Genomic DNA, 16121 nt, shown 5'->3' with positions numbered 1-16121 from the left:
TTCACTTGAAGAACATCTTTATTTGATCTTTAATATACAATATTACCTTTAATTTATAAAAATTACATATGGAGGACGACACAGGATTGGTTCAGGAGCGGCCAGTGGATACCGATTTAAGAGGTTACACTTATCCCAAAAATTCTGTCAGTGAATGTGAGACCAGTGAGACTGAGGAATGGCATTTCAACTTCCAAATCCAGGAATTAAAACCGGGGATACTTTTAAAAATTAATCCAACGAAAGCTCCTTTCTAGATTTTCTGAAAAATCACTCTCCCCAGGAAAGAGCTGAGCTTATCTCCACGGAGTTTTCTGGTATGCAATCTGCAGAATTCTGTAGTCGTCAGAGCCGTAAGACATTTGCAGTTTCAAATCCTCTGCATATTGAACACGCATGCGTGTGGGTTCATGGGTTTGTATTCTCACCTACTTTCACACTGAGCTGTAGAGTATGTCGGACCTAGAAAAGCAGCTCATTTACAATGCGTGTGGCCTCCCCCTGTCACTCTGAATACAGGCCTCCCCTCAATTCCCCCAAATACTGAAATATTTGACAAACTTTGAGTGAAAAAAACCTATTATGTCTCAGGGTGATTGGTGCATTGCAATGTATCGGCTAGTCATATGGTGTTGTGTAATTTTATGAGTTCTGCTGGGCTCGGAGTTTAAAATGGATTATTGGTTAAACAGTGGAAGTGTAAGGTTGACTTGTAAAGGATTTGAGGCGAGTTATGCAAGGAAAGAAGGGGAACTGTCCTTTTGGATACATCTTTTCTCCACAGTCCTCAGATTGTAGAGGTAACAGGAACAATACCTTGCTGCAGCCTAAAAAAGGGGTAGCGGATGCCAGATAGTAAATGAGGCACATAACCCATTTTCTGCGGCTTAAAATTTTTCAACAGATTGGTTTCTGCAGCACAAAGGTCAGAAATTCCATCGTATTCTTGTCATCGAGTTCTCAAGTGGAGGAATTTCTGCTCCAGCAATCCAGAGTCCTGGTCCAAAGGTCAATGAGCAGGCAGAACTTAGAGAGAATTACCATTTTGACACCACAGAAACGCTTTATTTTTACATGGGGACTCTGGAATTGTGGCATTGAATGACAAGGCAAGGAGACTGGCTGACAGCATACCCCAAGAACAAAAGAAACGTGCCTCTTTCTTAAGAGTTGCCATCATATTGAAACCTGAACCGAGTCCAGAGGAGTGCATCTATTTTCAAGACAAAATATATAGCTTTAGGTTACAAATACATACAACCAACCGTACATACACACATCTTTTTGCTTTAAAAATCAACTATGTAACTCAAACACAGAGATAAGATGTAGATCAAAGACTACAGGGTCTTACACAAATTAAACCTGGGATCAAGGGTTAACCACCATGACCTGTGGGCCAAGTCCAGACCTCCTTGTTTTTGGAACACAGCCAAGCTCCTTCATTTACATATTGTCTATACCTGCTTTCATGTTTCTATGGCAGAACCTGAGGAGCAGAGATAGAGGCTGTATGGCTCCTAAAGCCTGAAATATTTATTATCTGGATCTTCAGAGAAAAGCTTGCCGAGCCACTCAAGATCAAAAAGAACATCTCTGTCATGATCAAAACAAGCTGAAGTAACAGAAAATCATCGTCGCCCATGTTCTTGACCAGAATAAGGCCATTAAAATATCTCCAGATCAGATTTGGTTATTCAAATATTCTGTGTACAATTTGTGCAGCCAAAACCAGTTCATAATTGTTTGTTAATTAATCGTCACAGACAGTATTAAAAATCTGTGTAGAACTACTTAGGTAGATATCTATGTAAAGAGTGATAACACGGGTTAGACAATTTGAGGGTAAGGAGACCTAAAAGAAAAGCAAGAATATGATTACTAGGAACTGTTATGTGGAACGCAGAAATAGTTTAGTATATTTTTCTTTCATATTTAGTAGCGTGGGACCACTAGGAGACCCACAGCAAAGCAAAAACAATTTACTACTGCCAAGTTTTACCCATGAATTATGGGACAAAAATTTTTTGAATATAAAATCACCAACATTTCTATACAACATTAATTTTTAATTATGTAACTAAAGTGATAGAGCAAAAGAAGAATGTTCTTATTTATTTCTAAATATTTTAGTCAGTTGCATCAGAAGTCAAGTATTTCTTTGACATTTTCCAAGAGACTTTAGTTATGAACTACAATGATAGCTGTTAGTATTATACAGTAAGACAATGCTTAAAATATATTATAAACACTTTCTTTTTCATTTAAATGAAATACAAAAATTAAGGATTTTGTAAGGTGATTCATACTGGAAAACATTTAAAATGGTATGAACTACTCTTACACAGAAATGCCACTGGAATCACAAAATGTTCGAATGCTTGAAAGTGCATTCACATAGTAGGTACGCCATGGCACATAGTAGGTACGCCATGCTTGTTCACTCACTCTCTCATTCACTCATGCACTCATTCCAAGAAATCCAGGTAAGGAGAAGTTGCGTAACGAGAATGGCAAGCACAATCTTTTATCAACATGCTTGTTGACAAAGACTTTGGCAATGGAGGTGAAAAGATGACCAATATTTCAAACGGCTAGGTTAAAATTTACCAAGTGAAGCCCAGGGCTGCCCTAGATGACATCATAGAAAATCACGGTCAATATTCCACAAAAGGAATACATTCCTTTGATAACCCGGGTTTTACTTTTATATATAAACATCTCAAAAGATAGGAATAAGCTGGTGTCAGAGACACAGAACAGCATAAACCTACCAGAGAGTAAGAACCCTCGGACAGGATTTATTTTCCTGCACTGGGGCTTCTTTTTGGGTAGGGCCACATTCTCTTGGCTTTAACTTTATACTGGTCTGAACAAAAACGTGTGATCCTAAAATTGTAAAAGAGAAGTAAGTGTAGAAATGTATAGGAGCGTTCGACATCTCTATTTGTTTTCTTTTATGTACCAACTGATCTATCTATTTTGCACATTTGTGCCAAAGGCATAAAGCAAGGTGTCAGCTCTTCGAGGAGACACCTAGAAAGGAGCATATTTAGGCTCTTTGCAGAAGGTCTTATAAACGTAATGAGTTATTTAACCTGAGTAATAAGGTCTATAATATGCAAAGGACTGTAGAGCACAGAAGAAAGTAAAGAATACTCATGGAAACTAAGCAGAATATGGCATAAGGATTGATCTTGGAGAAAATCATGTAAAAAATCTGTAACAAAAATAAAACATGACACTGGCAGGTCATTTGTAGCTGACTTTAATCGCCTTTGGTATTCAGAAGGAAAAAATGGAAGCATTGTTCTAAGCTCTAGTCTTCTCCTCATCACAGGCAGGCAGGTGGCTGGTGGTGAAGACCCGCCCACTGTCCCTGTCAGTCTTGACTTGTTCCGGAACTGGTCCTGCTTCTCCACGTCTCCCTCCTCGCAAGCTCCAGTCATCTGAGAAAGCGACAGAGCACTCAGGAGTGGGGCTTCTGTCTTCTCACTCCTTGAGAAGCTCCTGGGAACCAAGAAGGCCCCTTTACTCTGCATTTTCTAAACAAAGCGAGGGAGGCTTCGTCACCATCTACACAGCTGCTCTGGGTCCTTGCCAGCTCGAGCTCTTCACTTTTTCTGAGAACCAAATACTTTCCCTTTCTCTTCTGAAGCTATAGTCATCTACCCTTCTCCTTTAAAAATTTTAATTGTTCAAGTAGTAGAAGATATTACAATTTCAAAACGTAACTCTGCAACTGGCTCCACACCCCCGTCTTCTATGAATATGGGGAAGTCTCGGGGTGGCTATCAATACTGACGTTGGGCCGCACTGTAAGCTCTGACTAGTTGTAGCATAAGATGATCCCCCTTGGAAAGCAATAAATTACATTAATTTATTAAATCTGTCCCCAATGTAAACCTACTGCATGCTCATAAAAGTTTAAAAAGAAAAGCTATCAAAGTAAGGGAATAAGCCTTCAGAATTCCAAGGTGGGTTTCTTGCACAGACATTTGTTTCAGGAAAGCTTCAAATTCAGAGTAAATATTAGCCTAATTATACTATTCCCAACTTTTATTCTCATTGGAAGCTGTTTGTATTAAATGTAAAGAAGAAAAAGTGTCTTGCACTGTGACACAAATTCAAGGGACAGAAGATTTATAAGTGTTAGATATTTATCTTATAATATAGTTCTTGATAAAATTTAAGTTCTTTCTGCAAAATCTACTGATGCTAAGAGAAAGTCCTTAGCTATATTCCAAATTTTGTGTAATATGATTAATTACAACACACTTTTATCACTAAAAATTATTTTGAAGCTATTTTGGATTTCTATAACTATCCTTAGAGAAAATAAAAGTTGAATTTATTTCTTGCATAAAATATTGGTGAAAAGCTCACTAATCTGATGAGATAATAAATAAAGGATCCCCCTGGCTCCATTTCAGATAGACTATTTCAGGAAGTTTCGCTGTATTTTGTCTTTGATTTAATAAGTTGTAAAAGTAATTTGACTCATCAAGGTAAATTCAGAGCTGCATAATAGTATAGTGAATTTGGCCAAGCCACATAAATAGAGTTGTAAGTTGCGGGATTCTACTACGTTTATAATGAGGTTAAAATGGATAAAATTTACTTGGTAGATTTGCTGGTTTGGGAAAATTATCTCCTACCAACAAAACCAAGGCTTTCTCTTAGAACACATTTCAAGGTGACAAAGTGCGGCGTTTCCCCCGCTTTCTGCCATGCTACCAACACTAGACTGGCCCACATGCACAACATCCCAAACCCAGGCTCCTAAGTAGCGGTTATGACAAAACAGCAGTTTCAATGATCCGTATGGACACAGACTTGAAGAACATTCTTTGTGAGATCGTGCCCCCCGAGAAACCTAAATTTAACCAAGAAGTTGCAATGGAATAGACTGGGATTTGAAATGGCTGCCGGTCTGACCACCTGACAGGGAACGTGAAAGCTCAGACAGGGAGAGGTGCTTCTGTTTCTTTTCCAAGTCTTCTCGCTGCCGGTGCAGTTCTACTGTTCTTTTGTCCCTATTATTTTAGTTCATTCCATTATTAAAAACGCAGAAAAATGGGATAAACAATGCGTAAGTATCGGACTTGAAAGCTGCTCCTCTTTGGGAGGAAACAAATATAAACTGGTTCCAAAGGCCACCTCTCACTCCTGCGACATGCCCCCCATTCCTGGCTTATGCTTAGGGAGTCGAGCCTCCAGATTCCAGGACTCTAAACACGATATTGTAGCAACGAGCAGAATCTCTCTGTGACCACCTCCTTAAGAATCACAGCACAGCAGGTCTCTGTCCCACACATACCCGAGTATGTTTTGGTCAGGTACAAAATGGAATTATTTCAAAGCTGAGATATGTACAAGTGGACAAGTCTTCTGGGGAGTCATGTTCCGCCCTGCCATGTGGACTTCAGAGGTCCAGGTTTTCAAAAGTCCCCTCTCCAGACTAACTTCTGTAGTGGTCCATGTAAACAAAACACAGGTGAGAATGGTCTTTCGGAGCTGCTTTCATCGAACAGCAGGATTTCCTGAAAGTGTGGTGTTGGCTAAATGCAACACAGGCAGAGGATGGGCCTCTGTATTAAACACCCAGTGGTCTAAAGGTAAAAGGTCATCGCCGGAGAACAGCAGATACAAATACCTGAGAATAGAAGGAGGAGAAATGAGGTTCAATTAGCGTTCAATGGGAAGACCAAGAGATCTCAGTTGTAACGGCAGAGGACACCGACACCTGTTGTGAGCAGCTTTGATGAAAAGCACATCAGAGGACGAGCCTCAGTCACTCAAATAATCTAAAACACAAGGATAGTGTGTTCCAGAATAGTGCACAAATTCAGTCAGCCGCACAACAAGACCTCTGAAATAACATAGTTAAAAAACAAATCCCACACACCTGTCTGACACACATGAAACAATGCTATAAAATGGTATAAGAAAAACCACATCACCATTTTTCAGACACCCTTTTAAAAATAACATAATATCAATCATATGTTTTGGCAGCTTACACAGTATAACTAGAAAGTAATTCGCCATTATAAATAAATAAACACTGAAGGAAATAAGTAAAAGTACATTATTTGGACATAGCAAGGACTTTCACACGCTCCTAATACATCAGTAGTTTTTACAGGTACTGCAAACTGTTAAATAAAAGTTTCAGAAACATGGACTTATAGGAGATTAAATAGTTATGAGTCTCTTTTCGTGGGTAAATCGCAGTGTTTAAATGAAGGCAAGGGTTCCTGACCTCTCCACGAGCACTGCAAGCCACAGTGGTTACTTAGAAATTAAAAATGATAGATTTAACACACACAAAGCTGCTTACCTAGAATGCTGAGCAAGTTCCAATCTGAATTCTTTTAGTGGGTCATGCGCGTGAACATAAAAAACTAACTTACCAAGTCAGGAAATTTAGGTTCTGACCCTTGATCTTAGCAACAACTAGCTGGGCCTTACGAGGCTCCAGGGAAGAATTCCTTTACAGTAGTTTATCTAAAATGTATTTATTTAAAAAATAGGCACATTGATGTCTTCTCTGATTACTGTTATAAGTCTGGAGGAGAGTAAACACACAGCATCGAGGTAAATGGGAACAGCGTGGCAACTTGACATTAATAACTGGGAAAGCTGGGATAGAGGGCACCAGGGAGTCCAATCTCACCCCTAGACCGTGAGACCCGCTTGACCTTGATTTACTCACGGGGTTGCAGCCGAGACACTAGACCTGGAAAGACAGACTCGGCTGGCTACAGCAAGCGTCTCTTCTGTCCGCTGGCTCTGCTTACTGTACAAGCTCTTGGTGTCTGGGCACAAAAATGTCCAGGAGAGCTACATTCTACGCGATTCCATGTCTCTTCATGTGCCCTGGTTAAATATGGGCTAATAGACCAGGCTCTCTCTCATCTCATCACTTCTTGGGAGAGAAAATGCACGAGTTTCCTGAAAAATGAGTCCTTTCCATGGGAGGTGTTACGGAAGTACCTCATGTCAACATAAATGTTATAAAAATCAGTAAGATAATGACTGTGAAAGTTTTAGATAACAAAAAATGGTATTATTGTATTAGAGCCATCATTTTAAAGACAGGATCTTAATTAACTATGAATACTACTTTAGGGGGCTGAGTAGTGCCTCACCCCAACTCATTTCCACCTGGAGCTAGAATGTGATCTTCTCTGGAAATAGGGCCTTTGCAGAGGTAATCATGCTGGACTTAGGGTGGGCCCTGCATCCAACGACGTATATCTTTACAAGAGAAAAGAGGGGGATCTGGACCCAGAGACACAGAGGGAAGAAGGTCATGTGAAGACAGGTAGACTGAAGCTATGCTGTCACAAGCCAAGGAACGCCTTCAGGGGGTGCTGATTTCAGACCTCTGGCCTCCATACTGAGCATAAATTTCTGTTATGCCCCCGAGTTTGTGGTAATTTGTTACAGTGGCCCTAGGAAATGAATACAGCTGTCATCCTGCCCTCTAGGACAGCCCAGGACCTTAAGCACCGCTGCTTGGTCCTGGGGTTTTGGAGCAAGGCTGACCGCTCTGGGAGAGTCGGCCCCCTAGAGAGTAGTGGCTGACACTAGACTTTTAAAAATTTATAACAAATCAGTGTTGGAAAAGCAGTATAGCTAACAACTCTTTTTCACGTTGGATTACACATTCAGAAAAGGATGTCAGGGACATGATGCTCTATTACTGATTCAAATGTAAGGTTTTTAACCTGGATTTTAAACATGGAACAATTGGAGAATGATTTTTGCTGTGAAGTTGAGAAACGTCTACAATCTAAATTAGTTCTCATACTAGGTATTTTTTCTTCTAATAAAGATTTTTTTTTTTAAACTATAGTTCAAGGTTAAAGATAATAGATGACAAATGGCATTGACAAAAGCCTGTAGGTAGATGCGTATAAAAAGAGGCGAAAGCTCTCTGCGATTTGCCATGAGAATACAATGAGAAGTCGGCAGTATGTCACCCAGAAGATGGCTGTCACCAAAACTAGACTATTTTATGACCCTTATCTTGGACTTCCAGAACTGTGAGAAATAAATGTTTGTTATTTATAAGCCACCCAGTCTACACTACCCTGTTATAGGAGCCCAAAATAAAACCAATTAATTTTCAAAACAGACAAGGAAATCCTATCACACAATAGCAAAACTCAAGTAACTCAATTAAAAATGAGCAATGGACTGCAATAGGTATTTCTCAAAAAAAGAAAAAAAGACATAAAAATGGCCAAGAGGTATATGAAAAGATGCTCAACACCACACTCATAAATCATCAGGAAATGCAAATGACAGCCACAGTGAAATATCCCCTCACACCTGTTAGGATGGCAATTATAAAAGATAAATACATAAAAACAACCAGTGTTGGCAAGGAAGTGGAGAAAGTAGAATTCTTGCCCATTGTTGTTGGTTATGTAAAACGGTACACGCACTTTGGGAGCCAGTACAGACACATCTTGTCTTTCTGTAAGACGGACACGGAACGCACACAAGTGCTATTTGCTGGATTTGGGCCCTGGCTCCTGACTGATACATTCTAAACCTATACCATACTTGACTTTGCCAGGCTACTTCTAAATATCTGGATTTTTGATTCATGCACATTATGGTCTTGAAATAGTTTCTTAAAATGTTCACATTACTTTTGGTATTAAAGACATTTATAATTTTAGTCAGTTTGCAAAATAAATGTACCCAAATGGAATCAGACTGACCAAAACTTTAAGGTATCACATCCAAATGCAGCTAAGGAATCTCCATCTTCCAACCCCTAGTATAACTCCATGGGAATTAATTTACTCTTTTAGTCTTCCTTTTTTAACACAGTAAAAAAATGAAAATAAAAATAAATAAAGAAAGAAAAAGATGCTTAAATACTTCAGTTTTATTGGATGTCCTGCTTGCTTTTTGGAGCTATTTTTAAATGCTGTTCCCATACATCTCTTTTTATCTTTCTCTTATGTAAAGACAAAACACTCAGAGGAGATGGTGGTGCCAGATGTGATTAACATAAATATTGGTGTTAACCGAATCGAGAAGTTTTTCAGAAAGAAAGGTCAACCAAATCTGAGGAGAAGCATTTAAGTGTCTACAGAAAAATGGTAAGGCTAAAAGAACCAACTACCAAGTTCATGGGCCCTTCCTTAGTCCTTTATGTTAATTTATGAAACAAGCCTTGAGGACTTTTCACAACCATCAATGGCAGTCTCACGTGTATCATGGATGTGACAACTCTAAAAAGAACTGCATTAAGGACTACGAGGAACTCATAAGACTATTTGAAAAATAATTTACTTAAAACTTCCATTTCATTTGTACTTCGACTGCTTAAATAATGTCTTTGGAACACACTGGTTAAAAATCAAATTAAATGGAAGGGAATTAGATGATGCCTTAATGCATACAATTATTAATCTCTCCAAAAGATCTGCCCTCTGCCCTCTGCCCTTCTCCACGTCTTTCATCAAATCTTAAAGGTGTTTTCTGGGGAAATACCCCAGAAAGGATGAATGGAAGGATGAAGGAGTGGGAAGAAAAAATAATGAAATAAACATGGGGATATAATGGATTCAAATGCGAAAGACACATGCACTTTTTAAAGATGGACTAGAGGCAGGCTTTTCCGCCATCTGCCATGGTTTAGGTTTTGTTCTGAGATATAAGGGAGCTAAAGGGAATTCACTGACCCCTCTGCCTTTAGGGGTCAAATAAGTCAGGATGACTTTGCTTACAGGACACAGGATACCTAAACCGCAGACACAGTTGGGGTTATCTCATATAACAAACAGACCAGAGGTAGCTGGTAGCAAAGGTCGCTTAAGTCAGCAGTAAAACATGGTTGGAGCTCCCTGTTTTGTGAAGGTTAATGAAAAAATATGAAAATTTTCCTGCTGCTAAAAGACCTTAACTCCTCTTTCCATTTTCTTAGATCACTGCTTTGAAAAAACTTGCAATTGTACCTTTGATTTGTATGTGTATCTATTTAAAAGCCAAATAAACCTCCTGCCAGTTGTGCAATCCAGGAATGTTTTTCTTCAAGGCCAAGGAGCGTGTCTTTGAAATGTAAACACGGAGGAAGATAGCACCCCAATCTCCCTGTCACTGTGGGAGGTTTGCTTATGTGCCTTTCTCAAAGCTGTAATGAAGACACAGAAGTATTATTTTTCCTTTGGATAAAGGCAATTAACTAACACAAATGCCCCCCCAGTTACCACGTGGGTTTCGAATGAACTATGTTTAGCAAGTGGTGCTGTGGAGAAAGTAGTCTTATATAAGGACAGTCGCCAAGTATCTTCATGTAGGTAATGGATTGTGTCCAACCTGGTTGTATAGCAAGGTGAGCTTTCTTTCTCTTTACAACCTGCCTGTGACGTAAATTAAATTGCAGTTGGGCTTAATGCTTATTCAACAAGAAAATGTTTTCTTTCTCTGCTACATTTGTGGAAAGGATTTTCTGGGTTGGCACGTTTTGTTTTTAAATTTTTTTCCACAGTAATCAGGATCTCGGTTATATTCATGACTTTTTCCTCGGAATTTTAAGATGTTCCATGCCTACAGCTCCGCACAAAAAGTTCAAAGTCAGAAAGTAAAGGCAGACATCTCTTCAGGTGCGGGTCTATGCTGACATTCTAACAGGGTGTAGTGATATCTCTTTGTAGTTTTAATTTGTACCAATGATGTTGAGCGTTTTTTCATGAGCTCATTTGACAACCTTGGATCTTCTTTGGTGAACTACTAAACTCTTCTGCCTGGTTTTACATTGGGTTGCACGTTACCTTATTGTCAAGTTTTGAGAATTCAATTCTAGACACAAGTCCTTTATCAGATATATATTTTGCAAAGATTTTATCGTAGTCTGTGGCTTGTCTTTTCATTGTTTCATTTGATTATCTTTCATTCTCTTTCAAGTGTCTTTCAAAGAGCAGATGTTTTTTAATTTTGAGACGACTCGATCAATTTATTCTTTTATGGATTATGCTTTTGATGCAATATCTAAAAACTCTTTGCCCAGCACAAGGTCACAACATTTTTTTCTCCTATGTTTTCTATTAAAAGTTGTATACTTTTAGGTTTTCAAGTTAGGTCTCTGATCCATTTTGAATTGATTTTTGTATATGCATATAGAAATTCAATGATTCCAGCAGCTTTTATTGAAAAGCCCATCTTTTCTCACGGCATTGTGTTTATGCCTTTGTCAAAAGTCAGCTGTCCATATACGTATCGGGTTTCCCCACCGGACTCCCTATTCTGTTGCACTGGTAGATCGATCATTACACCAGTAGCACTGTGTTTTGATCTTTACAGCTTTGTAAATCTTAAAATCAGGTAGTGTTAGGCTTTCAACTTTGTTCTTTTTAAAATTTGTCGTGGTTACTCTAGGTTCTTTGCCTCTCCACTTGAAGTTTAGAAACAGCTTATTAATTTCTACAAAAACAAGCCTCCTGTGATTTTGACTGGGATTGCGTTGAATCTATAGATCAATTTGGGCAGAACTGACGATATTGAGTTTTCAGAACCATTAAAAAAGGGAATCGCTCCATTTATGCTTAGGTCTTCCGTTTCTCTCAGCAGTGATTTTTAGTTTTCAGTGTATAGGTTTTTCATGTAAGTTTTCTCAAGATTTATCCCTAAGTATTTCATATCTTTATGCTATAGCAAATTATTTTTTTAAAATTTCCATTTCTGATTGTTCATTGCTAGTATATACAATTGATTTTAAAATATTAATCTTGTATCTGCAACCTTGGTAAATTCGATCATTAGTTGTAATGACTTTTTGTAAATTCCTTAGTATTTTCTACATTGACCATCATATCGTCTATGAAAAAAGACAGTTTTACCTCTTCCTTTCTAGTCTGGAAGTCGTTCATTTCTTTTTCTTGTTTGACTGCATTGGCAACAAACTACAGTACAAGGCTACACAGAAGTGAAAAGAACAACCATCCTCATCTCGTTCCTGAGCTTAGGAGGAAGACATTCAGTTTCTGGTATAACGCTTAGCTGTATGTTTTTCACAGATGCCCTTTATCAAGTTGAGGAAGTGCCTTTCTATTCCTAGTTTGCTTAGAGTTTTATCAGAATGAATGTTGGATTTTGTCAAATGATTTTTCTGTGTCTACTGAGGTGATTATATGGTTTTTGTTTTTCAGTTCACTGATTGATTTTCTTCAAAAACTTTTTATTTCTGTTTTTCAATTATGGTTGACATTCAATATTGTATACGTTTAGGGGTACAGCATAGTGCTTTTATATAACTTACAAAGTGATCCCCCTGATAAGTCAAGTACCCACCTGGCACCACACATAGTTATTACAATATTACTGACTATATTCCTTATGCTGTACTTTACATCCCTGTGACTATTTTGTAACTTGTAACTATTTCGCCAATTTGTGCTTCTTAATCCCTTCACTCTTCCACCCAGCCCTCTAACCCCCCTCCCATCTGGCAACCATCAGTTTGTTCTCTGTATCTATGAGTCTTGTTCATTTATTTTGTTCTTTACATTCCACAATGATTATTTCAAATAATTTGATAACAGTTATATAGTTAATAACAGCAAATTAGATATTAGTTACCTTTAAGGAAAGAATTTAAAAATTCCTACAGAGAAATAATTAAGAGCAAGACACAAACATAATCCCATTTTTTCCCTGATTCCTTTCAAAAGCATATGACTAATGAACCAATAAAAAAATGAATGTATAAACAAAATGTAGTATATCCATACAACAGAATACTGCTTACTGATGGAAAAGAATGAACTACTGACACATGTAACAACACTGATTAATCTATATAATACTATGCTGGAAAAAATGACAAAAAATAAGTACATACTGCATGATCCCAATCATGTGAAACTCTAGAACAGGCAACCTACAGTGACAGAAAGCAGCTATGCGTTTGGCTGGGACTCACTGCAAGACTAGGACAGAAGTGACCCAGGATTATATATTGGTATTTGCCAAAATACAATAAACTATGCACTTACAATACTTCAATAACACTGACTTTTAAAGTTAAAAACGAAAGATTAATGGAAAAGGATGGAGAAAACATACCCGTATTATTTGCTATTGCTACATAAGAACAATTTGGGTTGTAGCTCCCTCTACTGTCGCACAGACAAAATTGGCAAGCATATTTCAAAGTACAGTTTTGAAATTGAAAAAAAATGTTTATATTGAATAGTACAAGTGAAATTCACTCTATATGTGTGTGTGTTTCCTAGTGTATAATATTTGGATCGCACCGTGACACTGTGACAGGTCCTCAAAGGGATTAAACAATGTGGAGACCATGTTCTGGTCCCTCAGGCTACCCTCCGAGGAGACGGGGTTACATGAACTCGCAGTGAAACAATGCCGTGCCCACCTGACCTCCTGGGGTACGGATGAATCCCTTACTCTCTATTTGCTTCCACAGAGGGTTCACTGAGTCACAGGCATCAGTGGGTCCCAGTGTGACCGTCCAGACCAGCAGCATCACCTGGGAACTTGTTACAAACACGCAGGTCCTACTTCAGACCTACTGATGAGAAACTCTGCTGGCGCAGTCCAGCCCTCTGTGCTCGCTTTCCAGGTGATTACGCTCCAGTCTGAGAACCTCTGCCCTTCTAACTTCCAACAAATAAAAGGCTGTTAAAAGGGTATGTACATTATAAATATATATTTTATATGTTTGTATATACCCAGAACATCCCTAAAAGGATACATCAAGAACTGTTTAATAATAGCTATCTCTGGGAAGTGAGACCAGATGTAGGGTACAGAGAAACTTACTTTTGATTTTTTCTTGTCCATACTATTTAATTCATTTTGCCATATCCACATATTTTTATAATTTAAAAAATAAACTAAAGCAAGAAGGAAGCATCCTGCTCAGTGTCATGTTCATCGTTCTGAGCAGCTAAAGCACATGGATAGCTACCCTTTAATGAATTCACAATAAATTTCAACTATTTGATAGAATACACAATTTTAAATTAAGTTACTCAGCTTCTCACAAAGCCTATTTAAATTAATTCATATTTGAGAAAAATCTATGGAGTCATATTCCTCTTCATTCCTCCATAGAGTTTTAAGCGCTATCTTAATAAGAAAAATATAAACCTACATCAGTCTTCACAGAAATGTCTTGAATCAATTTTATTTCAGTATTATGCCATCAGTTTTTATAAAGAGGAAGTTTAACATTAACAGTGTTTTTGCATCTTCTGTAACATCAATGTTTGAAGGTATTTATTATATCATCACATATTAGGTTGAACCATATGAAATTGCCAGTACTCAGTTTTTTTACTTTAAAAAAAAAAAGCAATTTCGTATGGTTCATCTAATAGTTCAGTATTTTTTTTTAATGAACTATCAAATTAAGTCATCTTACAATTAAGCAGTAGGGAAAATTCTTGTTTCACCTGTTAAAGTAACATGTGCTCCTAACTCAACAAGATAAAAATGACACCGAGCAGGATGCTTCCTTTTTACTTTATTTGCCAGGAAGCTCAGTGCTGAACGCAGTACTCAACTGCGATAATTTCCTAGTCTGGGTTTTGTTTTAATTACCTATAAGATCCCACTGGTTTGGTGTTTTCCACTTTTGCTTATCCAAATATATATGAGTTTTTCTGAAAGTATTATAGCAATTATGTACATATAAATGTAACTGGTTATATTCAGGAAGCATTCTTCCTGAATTTGGCAAGAAAAGCACCACGGTCCACTGGTGTTAGTCCATATATTACTGGAAGGGAAAAGGCAGCAGTGCCACACGTTTGCAGCCCTATCCCATGTGATAAAGTGCTCAATGTCTGTACTGATGAGGCATTTAAGAATTAGTCATGAAAGACAGTCTGCAAGAGATGAGGTCTGAACTGAATTTAGAAAGAAGAGAGGGACCAGTAAAATATGAAATAGTGAAATGCAAAAAAACAAATTTTATCGGTACGCATATACAGAGGGTGCCAAAAAATGTACACACATTTTAAGAAAGAAAAAAAAAAAAACCTATTAATTGTTAATACTCAATATATACCGATAACAAAAAATGAATACAAGTCACGTTTGACTTCTGCAATTTCAAGAGGTGCTCAAAGTGGTTACCATCAGCGTCCAGACACTTCTGATTATGGTGAACTACTGCACGAGCAACACTGACCAAAGTGTCCACTTGTATACATTTTTTTGGCACCCCCGGTATATACCCAACACCAAGAACAAGTCAGGTCTTTGGGTAGGGCACACTCTAACTTTTAAGGGAAGTGGAAGTAAAATCTAGACTGATTTTACTGGGCTGGAAGGAAGGCTTTATGTCAAAAATTTGCATATCGCAGCTTTTGCAATCTTTCCTCTCTTACTTAATGACACTTTCATTTCTTAGTTGCTCAGACCAAAAAGTTTAGTGTCATCTTTGACTCCTGTTTCTCTCACAATCCACATATGACCCATGAGCAACACAGACCAAAGTGTCCACTTGTATGCATTCCTTTGGCACCCCCGTATATCTATATATGCACATGTATGTATGTTTATATATATGAATATAGATTAGCTTGGTTTTAGATTAGAATATTTAAATAAAACAAATGAGAAATGAAGGCAGAGAGGAATGAACCACTGTAGCTTTTGAGGAGGAAAGTGACATAAAGAAAATGGTATATGAAAATCAAAGTAATTTCTTTTTAAGACTAAAAGAGGCTTCCATTAGCATTTTACCACCAACTACTATAGTAATATCTGATTCAGGCAAGATGCTAATAACACTGGGTGGAAAGACTGTTGGGAAAAGGATATTCACAGTCTCGAAGTTATCACTCTATAGATCACTTATTAATTATAAAAAAAGATTCTTTATATGACCTTATACTCAAATCTAACCTGATGATCAAACTTAAAATCACCAATCATGGGCTAAATTATTATCATGTGCCTCTTCAAAGAATGCAATGAGAACACATCATCTGTATAATATTTATGCCAAAAATTGTAAACTAAACCCAATCATAATGAGACAATCACAAATATATAATTGAGGGACATTCTTCAAAGCAACTGGCTTAAATACTTGTGTCAATGTCATAAAAAAACAAAAG

General features: G+C 37.7%; 1 protein-coding gene across 1 annotated transcript in view; it reads right to left on the bottom strand.

Annotated features, from left to right (window-relative positions):
- MAN1A2 (mannosidase alpha class 1A member 2) overlaps positions 1 to 16121 on the bottom strand; it is a 114834-nt gene continuing 98713 nt past the window's right edge. The window contains exon 13 of the mRNA XM_019730603.2: positions 1 to 5656. Within this exon, the coding sequence (XP_019586162.2) occupies positions 5524 to 5656 (133 nt within the window). The 3' untranslated portion in view covers positions 1 to 5523. The remainder of the gene's footprint in view (positions 5657 to 16121) is intronic.

The sequence above is a fragment of the Rhinolophus sinicus genome, linkage group LG14 (genome assembly GCF_036562045.2).
Source record: "Rhinolophus sinicus isolate RSC01 linkage group LG14, ASM3656204v1, whole genome shotgun sequence".
NCBI classification, from domain to species: domain Eukaryota; kingdom Metazoa; phylum Chordata; class Mammalia; order Chiroptera; family Rhinolophidae; genus Rhinolophus; species Rhinolophus sinicus.
This window is presented reverse-complemented; position numbering and strand designations above follow the sequence as displayed.